The sequence below is a fragment of the Pseudochaenichthys georgianus genome, chromosome 18, assembly GCF_902827115.2.
Source record: "Pseudochaenichthys georgianus chromosome 18, fPseGeo1.2, whole genome shotgun sequence".
Taxonomy (NCBI): Eukaryota; Metazoa; Chordata; class Actinopteri; order Perciformes; family Channichthyidae; genus Pseudochaenichthys; species Pseudochaenichthys georgianus.
The window spans coordinates 8,554,205-8,579,612 of NC_047520.1; the positions used below are offsets into that span (position 1 = coordinate 8,554,205).

General features: G+C 43.4%; 2 protein-coding genes across 4 annotated transcripts; both read left to right on the forward strand.

Annotated features, from left to right (window-relative positions):
- The first annotated feature begins 899 nt into the window (after nt 1-899).
- per1b (period circadian clock 1b) lies at nt 900-14,541 on the forward strand. 3 transcript variants are annotated; one of them, XM_034106117.1, is made up of 20 exons: nt 900-1,034; nt 5,566-6,395; nt 6,564-6,817; nt 7,021-7,142; nt 7,248-7,449; nt 7,551-7,745; nt 8,070-8,148; nt 8,316-8,422; nt 8,584-8,737; nt 8,972-9,236; nt 9,351-9,459; nt 9,623-9,782; nt 9,878-9,981; nt 10,259-10,408; nt 11,020-11,337; nt 11,432-12,276; nt 12,369-12,531; nt 12,664-12,868; nt 12,981-13,131; nt 13,223-14,541. In XM_034106117.1, the coding sequence occupies exons 2-20, from the start codon at nt 5,974-5,976 to the stop codon at nt 13,466-13,468; spliced, it is 4,251 nt and encodes a 1,416-aa protein (XP_033962008.1). In that variant the 5' UTR covers nt 900-1,034; nt 5,566-5,973; the 3' UTR covers nt 13,469-14,541. The 3 variants fall into 3 exon arrangements, with proteins under 3 accessions (XP_033962008.1, XP_033962009.1, XP_033962010.1); XM_034106118.1 differs by having other exon boundaries at nt 10,262-10,408; XM_034106119.1 differs by lacking the exon at nt 10,259-10,408.
- Nucleotides 14,542-16,593: 2,052 nt separating this feature from the next.
- Nucleotides 16,594-24,103, forward strand: pcolceb (procollagen C-endopeptidase enhancer b). The gene is made up of 9 exons (XM_034106553.1): nt 16,594-16,679; nt 17,952-18,060; nt 20,561-20,819; nt 21,039-21,163; nt 21,919-22,055; nt 22,221-22,849; nt 22,983-23,063; nt 23,220-23,390; nt 23,973-24,103. The coding sequence occupies exons 1-9, from the start codon at nt 16,594-16,596 to the stop codon at nt 24,101-24,103; spliced, it is 1,728 nt and encodes a 575-aa protein (XP_033962444.1).
- The last annotated feature ends 1,305 nt before the right edge of the window (nt 24,104-25,408 follow it).

Here is a 25,408-nt window from a genome sequence, read left to right on the forward strand (position 1 = left end):
ACAGTAAATATGCTCCCATGAAATACTAGAGTGCGTTATTGTTATTACTCCCTTGCATGTGCCCTATATCTTCACTGTTTACAGCCTCTCACCAACCACACCGCCAGCCTCGTGCTTTTTGAGACGGCATGCAGAGCAAACGACGTCACCATCCAGGAGCACGTTGAAATGTGCATGCCGAGGCTTTGCCGCAGCCGTAAAGACGAGGCAAGCGCTCAGCAGGAATATTCCCCTCGTGGATCTGTGCATGTGTAGAGAGACACAACCCAGACTGAAAGCTTAGTTTATTCTGAATAAGATTGTAAATTCACGTTTCCAAGATCAATAATACACGTGCAATGATGATGATGATTATTATTATTATCATCATCAATTTTATCTGCAACTTATTTAAAAATGAAATCTAAAAACGTAATATACCTCCATTTATCTGTGTTTTTACTTTTGTGTGACTTTATACCAAATCAAATTCCTCCTAGGCCTATGTGTCAACCTACCTGGTAATACACCTGTTTCTGAATAATGAAACGCTACTCTTTGATTATATTTATCATAGTAACTACAGTATACTACAGTATAACAACATAAGGTGTCTCTACATGAAATTACACTACGATAGTCCCCGTATATTACAGTCAACCAAGTAGGCCACATGTGTGGAGAGGGATCCGCCCTCTCATGTCTGTTTGGAACTAAACTCAGGACCAGACACTCTGCAACGTGATCCCAGAGCCCCGTGCTACAAGCCACGCCCCTATCAGCCAATCAGAACGCGCAGGTGCGGGTCTGGGCGGGGACATAAACTCAATCTGTCCAATCACGGTGGCGATTCAATATTACTCGCTAGACCTTCCACTGACACGTGTGTCCCTGCGTGTAAACTACTGTAGGGGGTCGAGCAAAAATGTTTAGAGCATATGCAGACCAGTGAGCAGAGGCGGTCGGTGTTACAAGGAGTGCTGCTGCTTCTTATTGACTTTCACACACCTTACCCTGGAATATCAAAGCTGGTGTCGTTTTGAAACATATCTACGGTAAGCTGGTCGTTGTAATATTAATGTCTGTCACTCTTGCCTTCAAGCTAACGTTAGCTTTCTAGCTGTCACTTCGCACTGCCAGCGTATTCACGACATAATGTTTTCCCTTCATTTGACGGCATCATTAAGTAGATAGAACAATAGATACATGTGTATTTATGAGGTGATTAAACTATTCAGACAATCTACTGAGAAAGCTGTCTTTAACCCTTTACTGTCGCTGACACGATAACATCACGTTTATAACGTTATCTCTTTAAGGTAGAAGAAGACAACACCACTAATGACAAAGCCGGCAAATATCAGATTCCTCCACATTTTATGACCTTTTTATTCTTTGACATAGTACACTTTTCAGTTTGAGTTGTTATGGTGTTGACACGCATGTGCAAATTGCAAAAATATATTTACTTATCAGTATCAGGGCTGCTAAATGCACTACATGCCTCCTACTGTGCAGCATGTGCGTTATGCTTGCAAACGATAACGTTAGACATGTTGTGTTGATGCACATCATGCATTTGCATGAGTGAGAATGCACATGGGGCGTATACAGTTCTGCAAGAGGGCTGCATGGATGCTCTATGTGTGTCGACAAATGTGCTGCTGTAAATGCACCATAATTATCTGTCATTGTATAGTTATTGACACCAAAAGCACACGATGGACGTCTGCAAGGGTATCTGCAGGTCCTGCACAATATAATGTCCAAGTGCGCAACGCAGCTTCACAGCAACATCCAAAAAGTGTGCATGTGCCAGGTATTGTGTAGTGAACTGAAGATAACAAAGAACGATGAAGTAACCTTTCTTCACTTAATGTTCAAACTAAGCTTCAAATATAGATGATTCCGCGTGTGCAAAGACCAAGAACATGACACTTTCCCCACCAACAAGTATTATTGTGCATTGATGGCAGGTAGTGGCACAGGTGGTGCAATCTGCATGTTAACTATATGATCACATGTTTGATAAGGACTGACTCATCATTTGGAACAGCTTACAGTTTTCCATCACCGTGATACTTTAATATGGGGATGACTCACCAGCAGTACCTTGTTTGGACTTTGATGCTTGTCACTTGCAACACAATTCTTGTTTGAACATCGTTTGTCCTGTTTTTGACCATAAAGACACTTTGTTTTTCACATATTTTCTAATCCACTATAAATGTGACCAAATTGCCTTTAAGACGGTGGAAAACAAAAATCTTAAGACTACAAAGGACAGAGAGTGATGGAGATTAGTTAGGTAGCAGTGGGAGACCAATGATACTAATGCAAAGTCAGTACTGTGGATTGAACTTGATATACTATTTTCATATGAAATCTTTAAATTAGTGTACATTCCTGTTCATAGTAATGTCATTAATATATTTGAATGTTTAACTAAGAAGTCATGGCCACGAGGTCCCCTAACTGATCGTGAATCAGTTGAGTATCTTTCTATCCTTACATATTACAATATTAAAACTGGAGGCTGAGCTGAGACCAGTATCTGGCAGTCAGCCAATAAGCAGCTCAGCCTCTGCGGGGCTCTCTCTCTGATTGGTCCGGATAATAAAATATATCAACCAATCAGAACCCGCCAATGCTTGCTGAGAGCACCGCCGCGGACACGTGCAGCATGTACACAGAGAGCTGCGCTGGCAGAGTCATCAATCAATCAATCAATCAATCAATCAATCAATCAATCAATGTTTATTTATATAGCCCAATATCACAAATGTTACATTTGTCTCAGTGGTCTTCACAGTGTGTACAGAATATCAGTATGACAATACGACACCCTCTGTCCTTAGACCCTCACATCGTACAAGGAAAAACTTCCAAAGAAAACCCAGTTTAAAGGGAAAAATGGGAGAAACCTCAGGGAGAGCAACAGAGGAGGGATCCCTCTCCCAGGACGGACAGACGTGCAATAGATGCCGTGTGTAAATTGAAAAGATAATACATTTGCAACATAGGTAGTCCAAATGTTTGGAAATGCATGTGTGTATATAATAGGAAGATGAATCCACGAGGATATCCATCCAGGACCTATGATCCAGGACCACAGCCACGACTCAAGATCCAGGACACAGGACCGCAGGATCATCCATGACTCCGGATCCCAGCGTATATAGACACCAAAAAGAAAGACATGATATTCACTGGAAATTACAATGTGAATTTATTCCCCGAATAGTAAGAATGAAATAAAAACGATTTTCTTAATGTTTTTGAATAATGTGAGCATGTCGTGATGAAGTGAGGGGCGGGGGGAGATCACACATGTTCTCACAAGGAGCTACGCCACATCTTCCTGCAGCCCTCGGTGCAGTGAGGATGTGAAGGTTTCATTATCTACGAGAACAGGTCATGTGACCCCTGTTCTGTACAAGTTGTATCTTTATTATATCGCTTGTAATCATATGATGGGCTTGCTGAATGAATGCAAAGAACACTGTCTTTGATGCTGTCTATTATCTGATGAAATGAGAGTTTCTTTGTTTGTTCTGATAAAGAAGTGCCCCTTGATAAAAATGAATGGATATATGTTAGAACCTTTCTATAAATAAGGAACATATAAACACACATTATAAAACATTACAGATATTCAAATTTTAAAAGGTATTCTCACAGTTGAGAAACGTGAAGAGAGGCCTGTTGAAAGTCTTTTGCTCTAACGGTTGACCTAACCCTTCGCCTATACATTTTGAGCTTTTTTTTTTTTTTTTCAACATTTGTATAAGACTGATGATGCATTTGCTTTCCCACACAAACATAGACACATCCTGATATAATCATAGATTGGTCTTACTGAGTGCATTTCCTGTGAATAATTTGAACAATCGGGTGGCATTAAGCCTCAGTGGTTCGCATTATTATTATTATATAAACCGTGTTTCTGTGGGTTTTTTCTCCATGTGCTTTGGATTGGATTGGATGTTGGGTACACTGGAAGCCAAATCGATGTGTCTTCCTCGATTGAATTTGAGGATGCAACATAGCAAGTGTACAGCTGCATGTGAGCAGCCTGTACACTGTTCCCCACCACCACCTCCACCACCACCTCTACCCACCTCCACCACCTCTCCCACCACCGTGTGCTTTTTCCATCACCTGTCGAGGTGCGAGTTGATGCCAGCCTGCATCGATGCCTACTCACGCCCTGCTTGCATATTTCACGATCATTATTTCTCCTTCCCTCGCCAATTTCAGCCATAGCTCACTTTGTCACGTGTATCAACCAAACATATGCTAATTTGAATGTAGCATCATATGAATTTGTCAAACTGAATACTTGCAGTTGTTTACCATTATCCACTCCAAGTTGTTACGTTTGCTTTGGTTATGTCCGTGTAATAAGTCATATTTGTCATTAGCAGTGTGCACCTGTTATCCTCTGTTCAGATGTAATGAGCAATCTCCGGCTGCTGGGGGGTCACTCACTCAGCCATGTTGTGTTACGGCCCGTCCACACAGCGGCGTGCGCTGACGCTTGCCGGCGGGCGTGTCTGAAACTCGACCAACAACCAATCACATGAATCTCCCGCCCCTGACACACAAGCAGCGATTTGATTGGCTAGAGCTTGTACTGGCATATGATTCGATTGGCTGACGCTTCTGCCGAGGCGTCAAAAGTTGAACATTGCTCAACTTTTGCAGCGAGCCATGCCAGCTACGCTCCGCGTCGCTTCCCAAAATGCATTTTGGCTAAAAGTGACGTCACCCCATTCAAAGTGAATGGTGAAGCGTCAACGCACGCCGCTGTGTGGACGGGCCGTTAGTGAATGAGAACAGGAAGCGTTGAATCAGTGCAGGCAGGGACATAATTAAACAAGTCCTGATCCAATTCTGCACTTAAAACATCACTGCGCACCTAAAGGAGCCTGTGGGGAAGAGAGGTGTAGACATTTGTAAGGATTGAGGACAGGGCCTTCTTCCGGCTTAAAGGATTACGGGGCGTATTCTTTGTACAAGGAATAAACGGCAATCATTTTAAACTTGTATAGGTAGTGGCCTGGTGTTAACTTTTAAATTACTATTCACAATTACACTGTATTATTGTAATAACCCTTGTATACTAAGCTTTGTGTCCCCCCCCCCCCCCCCCCTGGTGTTCTGTTGTGACTGTCCTCTGGGTGAAATTGGATTAAGCTTTGGCGATTAACAAATGTCATTTCGTCATTAGCACTTGTACACCAGTGCTAAATTCAGATGCATACGCACTTGCTGCATGCTAATGGGGATTGTTGTCATTGTGTTTAAAATGGGGTGGTGTTTTTATTCGAGATAATCTGAGTGAAAAATGCTAACAGCTGGGGCTTTGTGCGGCCACAACAAACACTTTTTCATTCAATTCATTTTCAATTCATTTTCCAACCCAAGGCTGTGACAGCGGCACATGGCCACCTTTGAAGCTTTGAGGCCAACAAGATAAACTCATCATAAGCGCTCCATTTTGTCTCTTCATAGCTGTAGGACTTGAACCTTACAAACATTTTGTCATCATGCAGCTAATTTGTCCTTTCTCCACAATCTCAGATGACCTTCACCTGAAGCATCACATCTCTGAAGAGGCAAGAAGACGAGATACAGAGTTCTCAGCTCTCACCAAGAGCTGTTCTCCCACTCTCCCTCACGATCTCTCATCCCATCTGTTGGAGCCCAGTTGCCAAGGCTGTTTCCTAAACAGAAATTCATCTCTTATCTGCAGTTTTGGAAGGGCAGCCTTTGCTTTTTGGTCATTTGCTAAATGATTACAACCATTTGAACATCTGCACTTTTTAAAAACTTTAAAGGGAGGGCCCTTTAAAGTCTCTGATTTACCGTTTGTTTTGCACCAAAAACAATGAGTTTCTCTGTTAACGACAAGCCAATAAGTTAGTTATTGCTGTTTTCACCTTGACTGACACCATCAATAAAGCTGCTCCAGCCTCATCCTACTCTAGTATGAGTTATGACAACTCTAATTCATTGCCCCGCAGCAGCCCTAGAGGGCGAGTGGCAAGGGCCGACGAGAAAGAAAATGAACAGGAAACAGAAGGGTTAAACTCTCTGAAAACGAGCAGCGTTAAGCCCAGCGCTAATGGCTCCTCTCAGGAGCACGGGAGTGGAAATAGAGGCGGCTCAACTGGCGGCTCATCTCCCAGTGTGGGGTCGGCGTCTGGAGGTTCGTCCCGAGACCGTAGGGGGCCCAACTCAGATGATATGGACGGACACTCCAGCGGAAACGACTCTGGGGAGAGGGAGAGCGAAGGCGGGATGGAGAGAGACGGCGCGTTGCGTGGGCGCCAGTCCGTACGCAGCTCCAACAGCTCGTCCAATGGAAAGGACTCTGGCATGATGCTGGAAAACACTGAGAGCAACAAGAGGTAAGAGAAAGAGAAGCTAAGGGACAAAAATAACATTTGAAAAGATTTCCATAGCAACAGTCTTTATGCCAAAAGGCTCTTCTTGCATCACTTGCTAACACATGCTAATTACACATCTGATCCAGCATGTCAAATTCACCGTAATCATCTCTGTCTCTTCTTCCGCAGCACCAACTCCCAGAGCCTCTCTCCTCCCAGCAGCTCCCTGGCCTACAGCCTGCTGTCCACCAGCTCTGAGCACGACCCCCCCTCCACCTCGGGCTGCAGCAGCAACCAGTCGGCGAGGGTGCAGACCCAGAAGGATCTGATGAAGGCCATCAAGGAGCTGAAGCTCCGCCTACCAACGGAGCGCAAGGCCAAGGGTCACACCAGCACCCTAAATGCACTCAAATACGCACTGCAGTGTGTCAAACAAGTCCGAGGTGAGGGGGGTCTTTTTGTTTGTAGCTTCTTAAAAATGCAAATGTGACCATTTTGTGGCGATCGATGTTTTTAAGTCTTTTTTTAATAACTCTTGAAGCTATAATGTTTTAGTTTCTGCCATTTGCATTAGGCTTACTACAATATAAAACAAATTCTTTACGTAGATACCCATCCTGAGTAATGTATTGTGATTTGTTTACAGCCAACAAGGAGTACTATCACCAGTGGAGCGTAGAGGAGTGTCAGGGCTGCAGTCTGGACCTGTCGGCCTTCACTGTTGAGGAGCTTGACAACATCACATCAGAGTACACACTCAAAAACACAGTACGTTCATATCAAATACTCCATCACTCAAGAAGTTTATCTAATAAAAAGTATTTGTTTAAAGTGATTTTATTCTAAGCTTTCCTCCTACAATTTTCCTTTCAGGACACTTTCACCATAGGCGTGTCATTCCTGTCAGGGAAGGTGGTGTACGTATCGCCTCAGGGCTCTTCCCTGTTGCGCACTATGCCCGAACGTCTCCAGGGGGCGATGTTCTCTGAACTTTTGGCCCCGCAGGACGTCAGCACTTTCTACCGCGGTACAGCACCCTGCCGTCTGCCAAACTGGGGCTCTTGCATCGGGTCAGGTGAGCGGAGAAAAAGATCACCTTTTGGAAAAAGGGATATGAAAATAGTTGTGATTCCAGACAGAAATGATGCTCAATGTCTGAACTCTCTTTCCTCTCAGCTTCTGCTCCAGTGGACTGCACTCAGGAGAAGTCCATGTTCTGCCGGATAAGTGCCGACCGGACGCATGGCGGCGAGATGCGCTACTACCCGTTCCGCCTCACGCCGTACCAGCTCACCATCAGAGACTCAGACGACTCTGAGCCACAGCCCTGCTGCCTGCTCATCGCCGAGAGGGTCCACTCCGGATACCAAGGTATTTGTCCTTTTACTACAGCTACTCTACTATAGCTAAAGTCACAATGTATTTGAAGCTTAAAACTGATTGCAGCTCTCCACATGACGATGACCATTACTCACTATGTCATTTAAAACTAGTTCAACTGAATCTTGAAATGATCTGAGTGTGGGAGAGAAGAGAACAATAGCAGACACCTTGAAAACCATTCTCCTCTGAATATGGATTATATCATAGACACCAAATGATTGGGTCTAAATAGCAGTTAAAGCTTTTTATTATATGTATAGTCTTATGTACTTATTTCTCATCTGTTATATCTTCTTCCTCTGTTCCTCTCAGCTCCTCGTATCCCTCCAGACAAGAGGATCTTCACTACAAGTCACACTCCGAGCTGCATCTTCCAGGAAATTGACGAGAGGTCAGTTCTTCAATATTTCTATGGCTATTACTTTCATAAAAGAAACAATTTAAAATCTTTTATTCATCACTTTCCATCTGTGATTATTGAATTGTAAGCTGATCTGTTAATCTAGGACGTCGTCAAACATTGTATTAACAGTGTGTAAATACATTTTGTGTTTGCAGGGCGGTGCCATTGTTAGGATACCTGCCTCAGGACTTGGTGGGAACCCCCATCCTGCTCTACATTCACCCTGAAGACAGGCACATCATGGTGGCGATACATGAGAAGAGTGAGTTTATCTAGCACTGCACATACTGTAACTTCTGCTCACATTAGTCATACACTCATGTGACTGAGTTAGGGCTCTAAATCTTCAAGTCGTTGCGGCTTCCAGAAACAATCAGTTTTGGTATTTTATCCTCATATATGTCTGCACTTTTGTCTCTTCAGTCCTTCAGTGTGCAGGGCAGCCGTTTGACTATTCGCCTTTGAGGATGTGTACCCGAAACGGGGAATATGTGACCATCGACACCAGCTGGTCGTCCTTTGTCAACCCCTGGAGCCGGAAGGTGGCATTCATCGTAGGGCGCCACAAAGTCAGAACGTAAGATCAATAATTCACTCATTACAAAACGAAACTTCCAAGAGCCTTCAATATTAAAAGTATTAACAAAGGAAAGTGAATGAAAGGAAATATGGTTGATTGTGACATTCATAGAGATTAAGAATCTTATGATAGACTGTTTGTTAAAAGACCAAAGCTCAACCCCTGCCATAGCAACATCTACACTCAGGTGTCTTCCTAGTGTGCTAAGATGTTCTCTTTCCCCGTCTCCAGGAGCCCTCTGAATGAAGACATTTTCACGGCACCTCAGGGCTGTGAGACTTGGACCACCACCCCCGACGTGGTGCAGCTGAGCGAGCAGATCCACCGGCTCCTGGTGCAGCCGGTGCACAGCGGCAGCTCCCAGGGCTACAGCTCGCTGGGCTCCATCGGCTCCCGAGGCTCCCGGCGCTCCCACCAGCAGCGCCTCAGCGCCGCCTCGTCCAGCGACAGCAACGGCCCCGCCATCGACAAAGCTGCCGTGGCTCTGCGCAAACCTGTGAGTCTGAGCAGCTAGGGCTTCTAGATGTAGCTACATTTTTGTCTCAGAGTGAATGAAATAAAGTGTTAGATGAATGTCCGTCTAATGTGTTTGGTGCCGTTGTTTTTCTAGATGACTTTCCAGCAGATCTGTAAAGATGTCCATATGGTCAAGACTAACGGACAGCAGGTTTTCATCGAGTCTCGTCACAGGCCACTACCCAGGAAAACCAGCAGCACAGGTAAATTAAAAGCACCGTTACACAGTAGAGGGTTGGAACTCAAAAAAGGGACAATAATCAGACTGTGGTTTGTCGTTGATGGGGTTCCAAGTAATATTCCTCACATGTAACGTCAAAAAGACTCCATTGAAATGCTTCCTGTTCCTCTCTTTTCTCCGTCCAGGCGCAACAAGCATCAGAGCAATCAGCAGCGACCCAATCAGAGGCTTGATCGCCGACATGACGATACCCCCCAAAGCTTTGCTCCCGGCTCCTCTGGTGCCAAAGGAGCCTCCTACTGGCTACTCCTACCAGCAGATCAACTGTCTGGACAGCATCATAAGGTGTGTGTGCAAGCACGAAGCCATCCTGTATCTATCTTAGCATTTCTTTAGGGGTTATGACTTCACTAATCCAACATCTCCCTTACTCTACGCAGGTACTTGGACGGCTGTAACATTCCTAACACGGTCAAAAGGAAGTGTGGCTCTTCCTCCTACACGTCTGATGAGGACAAGCAGCAAGATGGCGCCTACAACACAGGTCTTTTTCTTTTGCCTCATTATGTTGGTGTGTAGTTTGGTGTTTTAACTGAAATACTCTGATCCACTTATTTAAGTTCATTTCCTTTTGGTCAGTGTGTATTTACCAACAAAATTATCTATGGAACATCTTTTTGTTGTTGAATATGGATTTTCGTTTTGTCTTGTGAACCGCCTCCTTGATTAAGATGAAGCATGCTCTGTTGGTGTGTCTTCTCTGTGCTTTTGTGGACGATAAACGATCACTTACAGCAACTTGTTGGACTTGTTTTCCTCAGCAGGTGGTTCAGTTAACCTTGTAAGTGAACCACCTCCTCTGCCTCCCCTGACCATGGCCACAAAGGCAGAGAGTGTAGCCTCAGTCACGTCGCAGTGTAGCTTCAGCAGCACCATCGTGCATGTGGGAGACAAGAAGCCTCCTGAGTCAGGTGGGAATCCTCAACACTCACACTCTCTGAACCTGGTCACTCAGCAGCTTGTTTCTTTCATGTAACGATACAGAGTCGTTGCATGCCTTGAATTTCCTTTAATAGCCTTCAATATGATTTAGCTTTTCATTTGAGATCCTTTCTTTTCATTATTATGTGTGCCTTCCTTTCTTGTTTTGCAAAGACATTGACCAAAAAGTGTTAAGTATGATGTTGCAGAAACCTGTAGTCGCATGGTTAAAACTGCAGATCTTGCAGATTGTTGCCTTTGTTTCTCCTTTTGGTTAATTTCTCTTCATTTCCTGTTTGTCGTCTCTTCTGCTGTTTGCTTTTTTTTCTTTTGTTTTACAGTTTCTGCTATCGTTTTCGTCTTTGCAAAGTCACCATATAGCCATTTAACACACTACTGCATATCTACTAACTTAAGTTTGCTAACATTAGCCATCATAAGCTAATGGTTGTACCAGACCAAGTATGGCTGTATCAACTAAATCCACCATTGTATTTGATGTATTTAACTTTTCATTTGTCAGAAGATGTTGTTTTTTCAGAAGTCACATCGCCTCACTTGACTGTGTTAACACCCCTCATCGTTTTTCCCATGATCACAGACGTCATCATGGAGGAGGCGCCCACTACTCCCACTCCTGGTCCGTCGACATCAACAGCGACGCCTCTCACAGCCATCGCCTTTCCTCCTCTCCCTCCCCCTCAAGCCTCTCAGCTAGAGAGGTACAGACGGAGAAGTGGCAGTTTAGGAGGAGGGGGCCGTATGGGGCTCACAAAGGAGGTGCTATCCGCCCACACCCAGCAGGAGGAGCAGGTGTTCCTCGACCGCTTCAAGGACCTCAGCAAGCTGCGTGTTTTCGATCAGACGGCTTCGTCCACTCTGCACTGTCAGAACCCGGCTGCCAACCCTCTGTCGCGAGGTACTGACACTAACCCTCTGTCATGTGTTTATTACACATTCATTGTTAATTTAGTTCAAATTGCTAACATTGAGCGTCTTCTTCTCTCTCCCAGGAGTGCGTTGTTCCCGGGATTACCCCGCCGCCGCCGGCAGCAGCACCAGCCGCCGGCGAGGTCGAGGCGGGAAGAGACTGAAGCACCAGGAGTCGTCTGAGCAGCACAGCTCTCTGCGCCTCAGTGGGAGGCGCCATGACCCCCGAACCAGCACCGCTCTCATGCCCCTCACCATGCCCCTCACCATGCCTCTCACCATGCCCCTCACCATGCCTCTCACCATGCCTCTCACCATGCCTCTCACCATGCCTCTCAACATGCCCATCGGACCCCCGACAAACTCCTCCTCCTGGCCATCTGTCGTCTCCCAGGCCAGCATTCCCGCCGCGCCATTCGCTCCTGGAATGCTTCCGATCTACCCCGTCTACCCACCAATGGCACAAACCTTACCCGTTCCAGATCCATCCCGTTTCCCCCCCGCCCAGATGGTTCCTCCCATGGTGGCCCTCGTTCTGCCCAACTACATGTTCCCCCAGATGGGAACCCCCATCTCTCAGCCGGCCCCCAACCCCGGACACTTCTTCAACCCGAACTTCACATACCCCACCCAAGTCGTCCCCACCATTATTTCCAACCCAGTGCCAATCCCAGTCACCTGTGCCCCGTCCCGCAGCAGCACCCCCCAGTCCTACAGCCAGGTCCCCCCAGAGTCCCCCCTCTTCCAGTCAAGATGCTCCTCGCCTCTCAACCTGTTGCAGCTGGAGGAAACAACGAGCAACCGGCTGGAGGTCGCCACGGCGCTGGCAGCATCACAGCGAGCCCCGCCCTCTGTTCAGGGGGCAACGACCGGTCAGAGCTCAGCCAATCAGAGGAGCTCTGATGAAACTTCCAAGGAGAATGAGAATGTAAGGACACTATAGGCTTTAGAAACCTTCGCATATGATATCATTTAAATTGTTTCTTGGAATATTTGTTCTAACCTTTTCTTCCCCATTAGGGTGAGGCTAATGAGTCCAACAACGATGCCATGTCCACCTCCAGTGACCTGCTGGACATGCTGCCGCAGGAAGACGCTCACTCAGGCTCTGGCTCAGGGTCCTCCGGCTCAGGCTCTGGTTCCGGCTCCAACGGCTGCAGCTCTTTTGGCACCAGTGGCATGAGTGAGTAATCTTAATTTACCATCTCAGAGGTTACCAAAATAGATGTAAAAAGTTTCAGAATGCATGGTTTAAAGCATGTACTGCAAACGAAAATCATTTTGTTGACTAGTGTACTCTCTTTTCTCCATTCAGGCAGCAGCCAGGGCAGCCACACCAGCAAGTACTTTGGTAGCATCGACTCATCAGAGAACGATCATTCCCGCAAGCAGCCAGCAGGGGGCAGCAGCAGTGCGGGTGGAGAGGAGCAGTTCATCAAGTGTGTCCTGCAGGACCCCATCTGGCTCCTGATGGCCAACACCGACGACAAGGTCATGATGAACTATCAGCTGCCTGTCAGGTACGACGCTGGGAAAAATGTGCCCAAACTCAACAGATTATTCACAGTTTGACACCTGCTGATTTAATACACTGACTTATATTGACTATTTTTCTTTGTTCCCGTTCAACAGAGACATCGAGACTGTGCTGCGAGAAGACCGCGAGGCGTTGAGGAACATGCAGAAACAGCAGCCACGCTTCAGCGAGGACCAGAAGAGGGAGCTGAGCCAGGTTCACCCCTGGATCCGCACAGGACGCCTGCCCCGAGCCATCAACATCTCTGTAAGCACACAACCCTGAGCTATACAGTAGTGTTTGGATACAACACCATGTAGAAATGATTGGTAACAATGTCTTTCTGTCTTTCTTTTAGGGCTGTACTGGCTGCAAGTCCCCCCCTTCTGAGCGTCCCACGGCTCCGTTCGATGTTGTGATTCACGAGATGGAGATGTGCAGCGCGCTAAAAGCTCAAGGAGATGGTGCCGGCAAGGGCATTACAGTTCCTTCAGAGGCAGCCATGGATGAAGCTCACCCCGAGGAAGAGGAAGAAGACAAAAGGACCAAAACGCAAGCCAGAAACCAGGAAACGAGGCGCCAAGAGCGGCCTCAGAAGCTGTGAAAGAAAGGTCTCAAATGACTTACTGAGGAGGTGGCCAAAGATGCTGAACCCTATCAAGACGTTTCCGTGCCGATGTGCAGAAGACATGCACCTTCCCGAACTTCCTGTGCCCAAATAAAAAAAAATCACTGCTATACTATACTGATCGAGACAACTTCCGTTATTGCTGGACAGGACACTAGTTCATTCTTCATGAAGATGACAGCACAACACGCACGTCGTAAGACTGCATATTACAATGCCTTGGGAACCACAGGACACGAGCACTTTCCTTGATCTTGACATATTTATTTAAGCTGTAAAATAGTCAGAAAGGACTAAAGATGAATGTGTATCAAAAAGGCGCCTTTACGTATAGATGGATGTGCAATGCCCTCGACGGAAAAGAAGGGAGCTCTGAGACTTTTCTTCTTGTTGAATGTTTTACAGGTGGTCTGGAATCCTAATCCAATCCTCAAAGAGTTCATTTTGTCCCATTTTTTTTTATGTAAAAAGTTAGCCTTGAAAAAAATATAGTGCAACAACCAGTGTATTTTGTAAACAATGTGTATATTTTTATACTATCTGCCACTGCGAATTGTGATAAATGTCTTAAAGAGTGTGTCCTGTTCAGTCTTCAAACAGAGGTGGTGACACTTGTTGCTTTCCTCGAGGGATGTAAAGTGAATGTGTGGGACAGCGTGGCAATCGCCAGGAGACTGACTTGGACTTTAATGTCTCTCCTCGGCGGGGCATTAGTATGTGCATTGGGGTGACATCCCCACAGTGAGAAATGGACAATATCTCTCTGAGAAATGATGACAGTATTTCCTAAAAGGAGCTCTGAATCCTGCAAAGGGAGAGTTCCTGTGTAGCAAGCGCTTGCACACGGTGGTAAGAAGAGGTGGACGACGTTTCTCTCTAAAAAGTCTTGAGAGATTGGAATGTTAACTGTGTTTTCCTCTCTGTCCCTATCGCTCTCTCCGTGACACTGTTCTGGTCATGTGATATCCTTTTTGCTTCAGTCAGTGGTGTCTAGAGAGTTTCTAAATATTTTTGTGAAATTCTTTGTACGAAAAAAGACAATAAAACGACTGGAAAATCCTTTAAAATGTGAAGATTTGTATTTATTTTTTTACGGCAGTTTTAGTTTTATGATTACATCTCTTTGCAGTCTATTTTAGTCGTTGGGTGTTTTGTTGCCGTTGGCCTGGATATGTCCTGAATGAACTGGAAGCAGAGAGCGGATCATGCTGCTGCTTTCCTCTGCGAACCACAGTCTCCCTCTATTCAGCTGTGGTTTCTACCCAGAGTGGTCACCGCAGCTTAAAAAAGACATGCCCTCGTTCACTTCATCATTATGACAATGACAGAAATGATTGTGATGTACGTGGGTCATTTTGTGAGAGAGCTGATGTTAATAAACTAGCTCCCTTAAAGTCTAAAATAAAACAACTTCCAACAAAATACAACACGCAGTAGGATTCAGAAAATGTCTTTCATGTTTACTATACAAGCCAACTGCACTGAATTTCCACTACTGTGAAAGGAATATAATCAACATAATAACCCTCAATCGCAGAGTAAATGGGGTTTATTTCCCAAGGTAGCTTTCAAAAAGCAGTATTTTAATTAGCTTCAAATTAACTCCCAATGTGCTGGCAATGGTTTTCAGCATCTAATAGGTAACACAAAGCAGCTCAGACTCATAGGAATGTCTTTGGTTGTATCACTAAGTATCTGCATCACAGACAAATTCAGTTTAATTGTGTTTACATGGGGCAACAACTACCATGTAAGCTAGCAATAACAATTCTAAATGGAGAGAAAAACACACAAGACAGTCGGCCACTGACAGGATGTGATACGTAAGTAAACTTGTATTGATCTCCTGACATTTTATAAGGGGGGGGGGCATGAATGTAACAAATGTCATGGCAAAATTAGAAATGCCAACCTCATTGTGGTGGCACTTGAGGAACTGCAAAGTCTAGCTGTATTCAAACAGGAAGCAACAAAAATGTAACTTCACATCATTTTCTAAAATTTGTGATTGACAATTTGTTACAATCTGTGGTTTGGGTTAGAGTTATTTACGGCTTTTTCTTACAACTTTAACCCTTTCATGGTGGGATTCAGTTTTAGTCCATTCAAAATGTTCTTACAAAAAAAAACACAATTAGAACCATTAGCGCTCCATTATAAGCTGTACCCTCTTTTGTTGTTTATGTTTGCAAAAAACAAGATGGCGATGGTGAAAAACCAATATGGCGGGTGCCATCATTGTACAAAACAAATAAGTGACATCACTGTGACTATGTCCACTTCTTACACACAGTCTACATCAGAAACGTCTTGTAATGCGTTGTGTTTTAACACTGTAGGATTAATCTCAGGACCATGAATGTTCAAGATCTTGCCAATCCATAGGCCTATTTGAGTAGATATACAGTATATTTCATTGGATAAGAGGACATTCTGACGCTAGAGGCAAGGTCAGGGGACCCACAATCTCATTAAGATTCATCCTCTGGGGACCATGAATATCTGAGCACAAACCATCCAGTGGTTTTTGTGATATATCTGTATGGACCCAAGTGGTGGACCAACCAACCATCCAAACAACCAAACAACCAACTAACCAGCCAGCCAGCCAGCCAGCCAACCAACCAACTAACTGACAGACTGACAGACTGACATGCAGATGCTTGTTAATAGCTGCAGTGAATACTTAAACACACACACACTAAACAGTGGTACTCTGTCCATCAGCACACACCTGCAGAAACATACAGTACTCCCCATATATTCCACTTCCCAGTTAAACAACAACACAGAGCTGGAGCATAACAAGCCCACTGTACTCTGAACTGTACATAGTATACGTTGCTTTTGGCCATGGGTTAGTGTAATTAATGTTGTCCTTGTTAACCTGTATCAAACAGCCTTCTGTCCTTTCCAAAAACACATGTATTCCCCCTTTCCTTTCTTCTCCTTCCTTCCATAACACACCTCCTCCTCCTCACCCATCGCTCCTCTCCTCCCTCCTCCTTTTCAACCTTGCTTCTCTCCACGCCCCTACTCTGATTTTGCCTCCTTCCTCTTTTTCTCCTCTCTTGCTTTCCCTAACCTCTGAGGACAGCAGGATGGAGGACAGGGTGTGGATTGTGTGCCTTCTTGTCATTCTGACACTGGGATGGACTGAGGCTCAAAGTCAGGACAACTTCACCAGGTACGCTGAGAGATTTTACACTTAATGTCTCAAGGTATGTGTGTCAACTCTACGGCTATCAATGTCCTTCGTGTGCATTGGTTCCCTTGCCCTCATCCTGCACATGTGGCATGCCATTTTCAAGCCCACATATGTCTAGATTAACTACTGTGTCTTTTTTCCTCTCCTGGTAGCAGTATTATGATTACAGAAAGCACAGTAGTAATGTAAGGTTGCAGTGTTTGGAAGATGTGGCTGGCGTCACATAAACACGCATGCTTAATTGATGTAGTAATTAAACCGGTAGTTTGTCATCATGTTTTTGTCAAACCTGGAAACATATTCTGACTGAATATTTTTTTAGAGATGCTTGTTGAACCTCGTGTTTGCACTGCTATGGCTTCTTCCACACACGGCGTGTAAATTGAACATGAGATAAACAAATGCCTGTGGGTTGTTCAGCTCCAGATGGTCCAGAAGGGAGGGACTCCACGGCTACTGTTTTTTTTTTCTGGCCAAATTTGGCTTTAGACAAACAAAGTAGACAAACAACTTATGCCTGACAAACAAGACAGAACCGAAGATGGACTACAAATTATATTGATTGTTCCCGCAATGTCAAAGATGATTCATTTTGCTGCCAAGACAAAAGCACAGTACAACCAAAATTGAGCTACAGAGTTGAGTTTGATGTTAAAACGCAGCAGAGAAAAACTGACAAGAAGCCAGAAAAGCAAACATCTAGATTAACGAGCCTGCTGCCAAATTATAGGTTGAGGCCTTCCCCTCTTTCATCTGTGTTTATCAAAGTGTGTGTGAGCTACTCCCCGTGAGTGGGCAACTTTCTTGTGGTACAGCAAGTGTGTAGAGAAATCTCACAGCACATATACTATATATTGACAGTCTTCCTGGCTTGGTTTTAAGAAGAAAACACAAACTAGGAGACTTCATTTGGAACCTCCCCAGACTCTGGGAACAGAGGCGGACTGTGCCCCTGTGGTTTTCAGCGTGTATGTAAAAGTGTGTGTGTGTGTGTGTGTGTGTGTGTGTGTGTGTGTGTGTGTGTGTGTGTGTGTGTGTGTGTGTGTGTGTGTGTGTGTGTGTGTGTGTGTGTGTGTGTGTGTGTGTGTGTGTGTGTGTGTGTGTGTGTGTGTGTGTGTGTGTGTGTGTGTGTGTGTGTGTCTGTGTGTGCGTGTGTGTTTTCTACATCAATACTCAGTAAAGCCGTTTTTTTCTTTCAATGCAGCGTGTCAAGTTAAATGCAGTTGATGGTGGTTGTGTGATACTTTTTAGGCCCGTCTTCCACTGCGGAGGCCACCTGGTCACAGACTCTGGCATCGTGGCCAGTGAAGGATTCCCCAGTGCATACAAACCCAACAGCAAATGCACCTGGTACATTACTGTGAGTCATTTCAAATCACTACACCAGTACATTAACCAAAACACTCACAACAGTTCGGCCAATATCATCATATGACCAGTTTGTGTCAGATTATGTATTGATGTAATGTGTTGTTGGTAGTACGTACAAAAGATGATGAACAAAAGTACTGTATAAATATTAATAGAATATGCAAGATGAAGCAAAACACCCGACAAATCGTTGGTATCCCCCAGTTCAGATGAAGACACACAAACAAAATAGTTCAAAAATAGAACTGAATTCTAACAACAACAACAAATAGTTTTAAAACAAAGTACTTATCATGGGAAGAAAGTCTTGGATGGCTAAAATTGTGTAATTTGTTCACCGTGGCTAGCTTTCTTGGAAATGCCACGGTGAATGAATAATACTCATCATCTTACTAGTGCATGAGGTTTGTCGTACATTCATAAAGTCAGCAAAATAACTCATTAATGTTACTATCTTACTACACAAGCAGCAGCTAAGTAACACAGCAACTATGTCAAATGTTTGCTAACATTAGCCACCATTAGCTGCTGGTCATAGCAAGCAAGACTGTAGCAAGAAAAGATTATTGAACTAACCATAGACAAATAGTTTGGCTTATAAACTCAATGTTTCACTTGTAAAATATGAAATGTTTATTTTTGTCTTTTGGACATTACAGTGTGGCATAAGGGGCCTTTTTTCTCATTCATGCCTCCAGCGATAAATGGCTAGTGACACTTCTTCTAGGCTGCACTCAGTTTCAGTTTTGGATTATTCCATTTGTTCTAAATGAACATACAGGATGTGGACAGCGACTAAATATTAAATGTATGTTTAGTTCTATTTGATTTAAATCCCTTTCCCAGCTTTATAGTTAGAAGAATAAGCTTAACAAACAAACACACAAAGGGCAAGGCCAACAGCAAACTGCCAAACTCTGTCAAACTAAATTTCATCTCGGGCCACATTAGCATCATGGTTGCACTCAAAGGGCCAGTTTTATATATAAGACTATATAAAAATACATATACTGTATACATTTTTAATATATATAAAATAATGTATTATATTACATTATTGCCTCTGCATCGGATTATTATCGGATAGGGTAATAACTTCATAATTAACTACGTCTGAAAGCAGAAGTCTAGGGCAAATAATTGCAAGTCTCTTCAGTGAGAATGTCACAATATGATTTAAAAAGAAAAGCCAAATTCTGAAAAAAAATGAAATTTTGAAAAAGAGTAACATTTTGAAAAAAAGGCAGATTCTGAGAAAAAAAGAATATTTTCAAGAAAAAAAGTGAAATTTGAGATGCATTGTGGGACATGTAGTTTATGGGCAACGTGCTTCTGTAAAGCGGCATGTAACCATATAATAAACATATTATATTCTTTGCAAGCTCTTGTGGGGCCACAGAAAATGAAGTCACGGGCCGGATTTGGCCCCGGGCCTTGAGTTTGACACCCCTGCCTTATCTTAGTTGGAACATTGTTTGTAGCCATTATTTAACCAGGTGAAGCCCCTTGAGATCAAAAGATCTCTTTTTCAAGGGTGACCTGCAGGACATTAGTTACACATGTAACATAAAAACAACAGAACAACAATAAGGATGACATACAACATAACATACCATCTGCCAAGGTAAATGTAGGGGAAGCTGGACTGATACAAAGTTCTGGTAGTACCTATTAACAAAGAAAGTATTAATTTGATATGTCTTATCAAATCCTCTTCACACAAAGTCTCACAAGAACTTCCCTATTCTGAGAACCGTTATACTATCTACCGCTCAAGGACAGGTGTCTAATAACAATATGAGACCGTGTGAAGACAGATATTCTGAGCTTCCCGCCCTTTCCTGTACATAAGCTTTGCTATGTTATTACTATTGCGCACACTCCTGCAGACTATCCTATACTCTGTGAGACCTGTGTCTTTGAATATATTCGAATAAATAACCAGAAAGACAACTCTGTTTGTTTCACCATTTATTGTTGATCATTCTGACCTGTGTATCTCCACCGTATTGACTGGGTCTCAGATTTCCATAACAGTTGTCACTTTCACTAATTAAACTGATGACCTGAAACAACACCTGCAGGACCACAACAAACTATCCACTTTTAGCCCTTTTCACAGATAATAATTTAATTTAAAATGTTTGTATTTGGTTACCTAGATAAATCAACAGGTTAAGTCAAACATTGGATTTCAAATTAATTTAACACTCAATATTAATTTGTGGAAATATATATAAGCAAGCTATTTCAAATCATGACTCCAAGCATTTTATAGCAACACAATTATTATTTTTTTAATCTTGTTTTGTGCATTACGTTTTACATATTTCCCTCAAAATCAGTCTGACATAACTGGTATATTTGGCAACTTGCAAAAAGAAAAAGAGTTTATTAAATCTAAAACCTATCTTTACAAAAATTGTGATCACGACGGCGGCTAAAGCTTAGCGGTCTTTCCTCAAAGTGTTTCCTGTTGCTCCCTACAGGTCCCAGAGGGTCATGTCGTCATGCTGTCTTTCCGTCTCTTCGACTTGGAGGCCGACCCCACCTGTCGCTACGACTACCTGGACGTCTACAATGGTCACACCCGATTGGTGCAAAAGCTGGGTCGTTTCTGTGGGACGTTCAGGCCCGGCGCAGTCATCTCCACCTCCAACACCATGATGTTGGATATGGTGTCCGACGAATCGACTGGAGGAAGAGGCTTTATTGCTTACTTCAGCGCGGGGAAGCCACATATGGAAGGTGTTGACGCGTAACACCACACAATCTGCTCTCGGATAAACAAATCACAAAAATCTGTAAAAATTACATCATTAAGATAAAAACATTTTGCACATAGTTTAGGTATATATGTTTGTTTTACCCCAAATGCAGAACCACAGTGAAAAACAAACCCTCATTCCCTTTTTGATAAAGGTCAAAGTGTGGTGTATCAGCGTTTCCTCTTCTTTATTCCCAAAGAACACCAGTTCTGTGGAGGACGTCTGACGAAATCGCAGGGCTCTGTCAAGACGCCCAACTGGCCCAACTCTAATTACCCAGCAGGCATCAGCTGTTCCTGGCACATCTCAGTAGAACCAAGTAATGTAAGCAAAACAAAAATGGAAGTAGCCTAAATGTGGGGAGGGTTTTAATGCATGTATGCGTAATTGTTCCCTAACCATCAACGGACCTTACGCCAGCCAAGCTAACGAGCTAACAAATGCTAATTGCTGGAAAGGCGCAAATGTCTTAAAACACACATTTTTTTAGGCTAGCTAGCTAATTTTGTCTAGTCTCCTAGCTTCCATCTTCAAAGTGGAAAACTGACTTAACAGCACAATATGCCATCTCAAATGTTGAATGCTGTTAGGGTACAGAAGGTTTGAATCTGGTCATCGAAAGTGCCGTGCAGCTTGTTGCAAAAGGGAAAAGAACAAGTCTTGTAAGGTGATTTTCATCCTAGGTGTGTTATGAAGGAGGGAAGGAGAAATACAAATAGTAGTAAAGGGGCCCATCAAAAGGAAATGTTCAACCTCAGGTCCCTGAGTGTGTTGGGGTCTGTGACAGCGGTCTTATGACGGATTTCAAATGAAAGACTTCATTGAGTGCCTGAAGGTGTGTTCATGTGTGCCAAGAGATTGAACGCAAGGAAAGAGGGAAAGAAGTGAGAGCGAGGGAGAGAGTAAATGCCCTTTCTGTATTTCAGAATTCAGCCCCTTCTCCTCCTGCACCACTACTTACTGTATGTCTGCACTGTGCTGGATTCATGAAAATAAACCAGGTCACATCAACCATTCCCCGTCATATATTTCATAGTTTGTGTTGGCATGTTTTGTGTTTATTCCCATCTCTTCCCCAGGTGATCGAGGTGAAGTTTGTGAAGCTGGACTTGGAGCCTGACACGTACTGTCGCTACGACTATGTGGCATTGTTTAACGGGGGAGAGAAGGATAACACGCGGCGAATTGGGAAGTTCTGCGGAGACAGGCCTCCAGGGTGAGAATACTGGATGTTTAAAGGGGCAAAAAACATGCTTAAAGTTGCTTTTTCTAAAAGTGAACCCAATATTCTTTCTTCATTTTCTCGCCTTTCCCCTTTACTATTCCTCCTCATGTCATTCCCTACATGTTTTCTGTCTCTATTTCCTCATCCTTTATACAGAACAATAGTGACAAAGGGGAATGAGCTCCTGGTCCAGTTTGTCTCTGACCTCAGTGTGACCTCAGATGGCTTCATGGCCCACTACTCCAGTGTGCCCCGCGGGTCGAGGACACCAACCGCAGGGGGAGACTTCATCCATCGTCCTCAGACCACATCAACACCACAACGAACAGTCTTGGCGCCAAGCAAACCCACCAAACCAACCCCTAAACCTAGACCCACTCTCAGGACTAAACCCACCCAAAAACCAGGCAAAAGACCACTGGTAAAGAAACTGCTGAAACCACGTAAACCTACCATCAAGCCTGCAGTCAAGCCCAAGGCTAAACCCAAACCAGCTAGACCCACACCTAAAGCACCTGTGAAAAAGCCTGCACCTAAACCTGGAACCAAACCAACAACCAAGCCTAAGATTATTAAGCCAACGCTCAAACCAAGCATCAAGGTTAAACCCATACGAAAGCCTACACTGAAGACCAAACCCACCTTAAAACCTAGAGTAAAACCATTAAAGCCAACCCCTAAGGGTGGAGTTAAACCAACAGCCAAACCCAAGATTAAGCCTAAAGCTAAGCCCAAACCTCGAGTTATCAAGACAGTAACAAAGAAGCCTGCTGTGAGCAAGAAACGTAAGTGAAAGTAATTGTTTAAGATATCAATCTGCACTCTGCTTTTATATATGTAGTCTATATATGCACACCTGTAATGAGAAGCAAATGAATGTGCGTATCTTGTGTTTGTTGACTTGTGTGTTTTCTTTAGCTTTACCACTGAACCCACTGTGTACACAAGCCTGTAAGAGGACAGGAACTCTCCAATCCAGCTTCTGCCCTCATGACTTTGGTAAGCCACATAAACTGCCCCCTTATTCTTCACATCCCCAACAACACAAGCATAACTTATTCTAATATAATTGTTTTGGGTGTGCCTTTTGTAAAGCAAGTCTCACACAAACGCCTTTTCTCTTTTGGATTGTTCTCTTATTTCGCCTTATTTTAGTGATTACGGGTAAGATCACTTCGTTGACCGCTGGTCCCAGGGGCTCATCGACAGTGGAGGTGTCCATAATCAAGGCCTATAAGGCAGGACGCCTGAACATCGCCAAATCAGGGCCCCTCATGTCGGTCACACTGACCTCCACCTGCAAGAGATGCCCCGGACTCCTCAAAGGTATAGTAGATTTACATATAGTACTTTCTATGCTGTCTGTTTGTGTATATAACACACACTCAAGCAACATTTTTACAGACTATAATGTGACCTTCAACCGTCAGGTATTCAAAGTTGATATCAAATGGTAAAACTTGACTAGTCAACTGATCAGGATTCTGCATTAGCCCTATAAGTCATACAGAGGATACAAAATCAATGACTGTGCATTAAACCATGTATAACCTGTAATTAATGTTGTAAAAAAGGATATCAATTCAAGTATAAATGACACCAATTCTTCAAATGAAGTTAAACAAATCAGCTTAACTGTTAGAAACTTAGATATGGATATAGCTTGTAGTGCATGAAGTTAAGAAATAAAGTAAATGCTGATATATTGAATCTCTTAAAGGGGAATATGATGATTTTGGCTTATAAATTAAAGAGCACAAAGTCTCACTCTATGCAGACAATGGGATTTTTTACTTAGCCAATATATCCCAATCATAAATGGAATTCGTAGAAAATGAGGAATATTGTGATGTGGCTGAGAATAACCTGGTTTGTGACACATTCTGACAATGATTTCCTCCTGTTCAGGCCGGAACTACGTGTTGATGGGAAAAGTGGACGCACAGGGCAGCGGCCTCCTCAGCCCCTCCAGCTTCACCCTCCTCTATAAACCCATCCACGCCAAAGCATTGGCCAACCTCGCGAGCAAACCCTGCTGACATCACAGCTCATCCAACCAATCAGATGGACAGCCCTGACTATCTCTCTGAAAACATGTAGCTTGTGTAAAAATATGATGAGTTATACCTGAAACAATTTTTCTACATGATGCATGAACAGTTATTATAAAACAGTACATGTGCATCAGTGTTATATTTTGTATTTTGTATACGTAAATTATATTATTTCTGGGATAAAAGATGCACATCGCTGAATCATGTAGTTTTGGTGCTTCAGGTGATTTTTATATCTCGTTTCTAGTATTTTCCTTTATACATGAAGTAATAACCCACGGTTAAAATGTATATAAAACACAAATGAAAAGGAATCTTTGAGTCCGATCTAACTTTATGTATCCGTGAACTCTTAATTGAATGATGAACGTAGCTTCCTGTAAATTAACCCATTTAAGGATAACTCCTTGACTTTGAGAAAGACCCTCTGTTGAGTCAAATAATGCCTTCTTCAAGAGTCTGCTCATGATTTTAGACATTATTATATAATTTATGTTATATGCCACTCTCACTGCCACACCCTCTTTTTGACAAGAACACAAACGCCCCCACACATTTACACCCGTGGTGGTAAAAACTGTGTATGCTCATTTGTTAAAGGTCCCCTATGATACTATTTTTCATCAATATATTATAGCTCTCAGATATATACAAAACATGTCTCTGAAGTATGTGGCTCCAAACACCAAACAGGTCATTGTAGCATTACCCATAATCCCCTCTGTTTCAGCCCTGTTTCAAAAGTGCTGATTCTCTGTCTGTTACTTTAGATGAAAAGAAGGAGCTCCTCCCCACGCCCCTCTGAGAGAGATTTGGTTAGAAAGAACTCAATGGTGCTCGAGAGGAGATTCAGGTGATACGGTGGGGGGGGGGGTTGGTGATTGGCTAATGGTTACACAAGACAAAACATCGTTATGACATCATAAAGTGGCCAAAATCTGATAAGCTCATTTTCAGACAGGTTTTTATAGAAATGGATCAGGACAAAAAGAGAGGGAATCTCTTTCCACAGAGGGCGGGGACACATGTTGATGTAGAAGAGACATGAAGAAGAGGGGACACATGTTGATGTATAACAGACATTACAAAGTGGATTTTGCATAATAGGTGACCTTTAATGTAATTCCCTGCAACAACAGCAAACGTAATCATTGATGATCACTCACAGACAGGAGTGTTTTCTTTCTTCTCAATTACCTATCTGCAATATAGCAATTAAGTGATATTTCAAATATACTTTCACATTGTAAAAAATAGATAACTCACAGACTATTTCAGGACTTATGTTAA

Coding starts and splice junctions, on each gene's coding strand:
- pcolceb (XM_034106553.1), top strand. CDS start 16,594: ATGGAGGACAGGGTGTGGATTGTGTGCCTTCTTGTCATTCTGACACTG. Junction 21,164..21,918: donor TCTCAGTAGAACCAAGTAAT/GTAAGCAAAACA, acceptor TCTCTTCCCCAG/GTGATCGAGGTGAAGTTTGT. Junction 23,064..23,219: donor CTTCTGCCCTCATGACTTTG/GTAAGCCACATA, acceptor GCCTTATTTTAG/TGATTACGGGTAAGATCACT.
- per1b (XM_034106117.1), top strand. CDS start 5,974: ATGAGTTATGACAACTCTAATTCATTGCCCCGCAGCAGCCCTAGAGGG. Junction 9,783..9,877: donor TGTCTGGACAGCATCATAAG/GTGTGTGTGCAA, acceptor TACTCTACGCAG/GTACTTGGACGGCTGTAACA. Junction 11,338..11,431: donor TGCCAACCCTCTGTCGCGAG/GTACTGACACTA, acceptor TCTCTCTCCCAG/GAGTGCGTTGTTCCCGGGAT.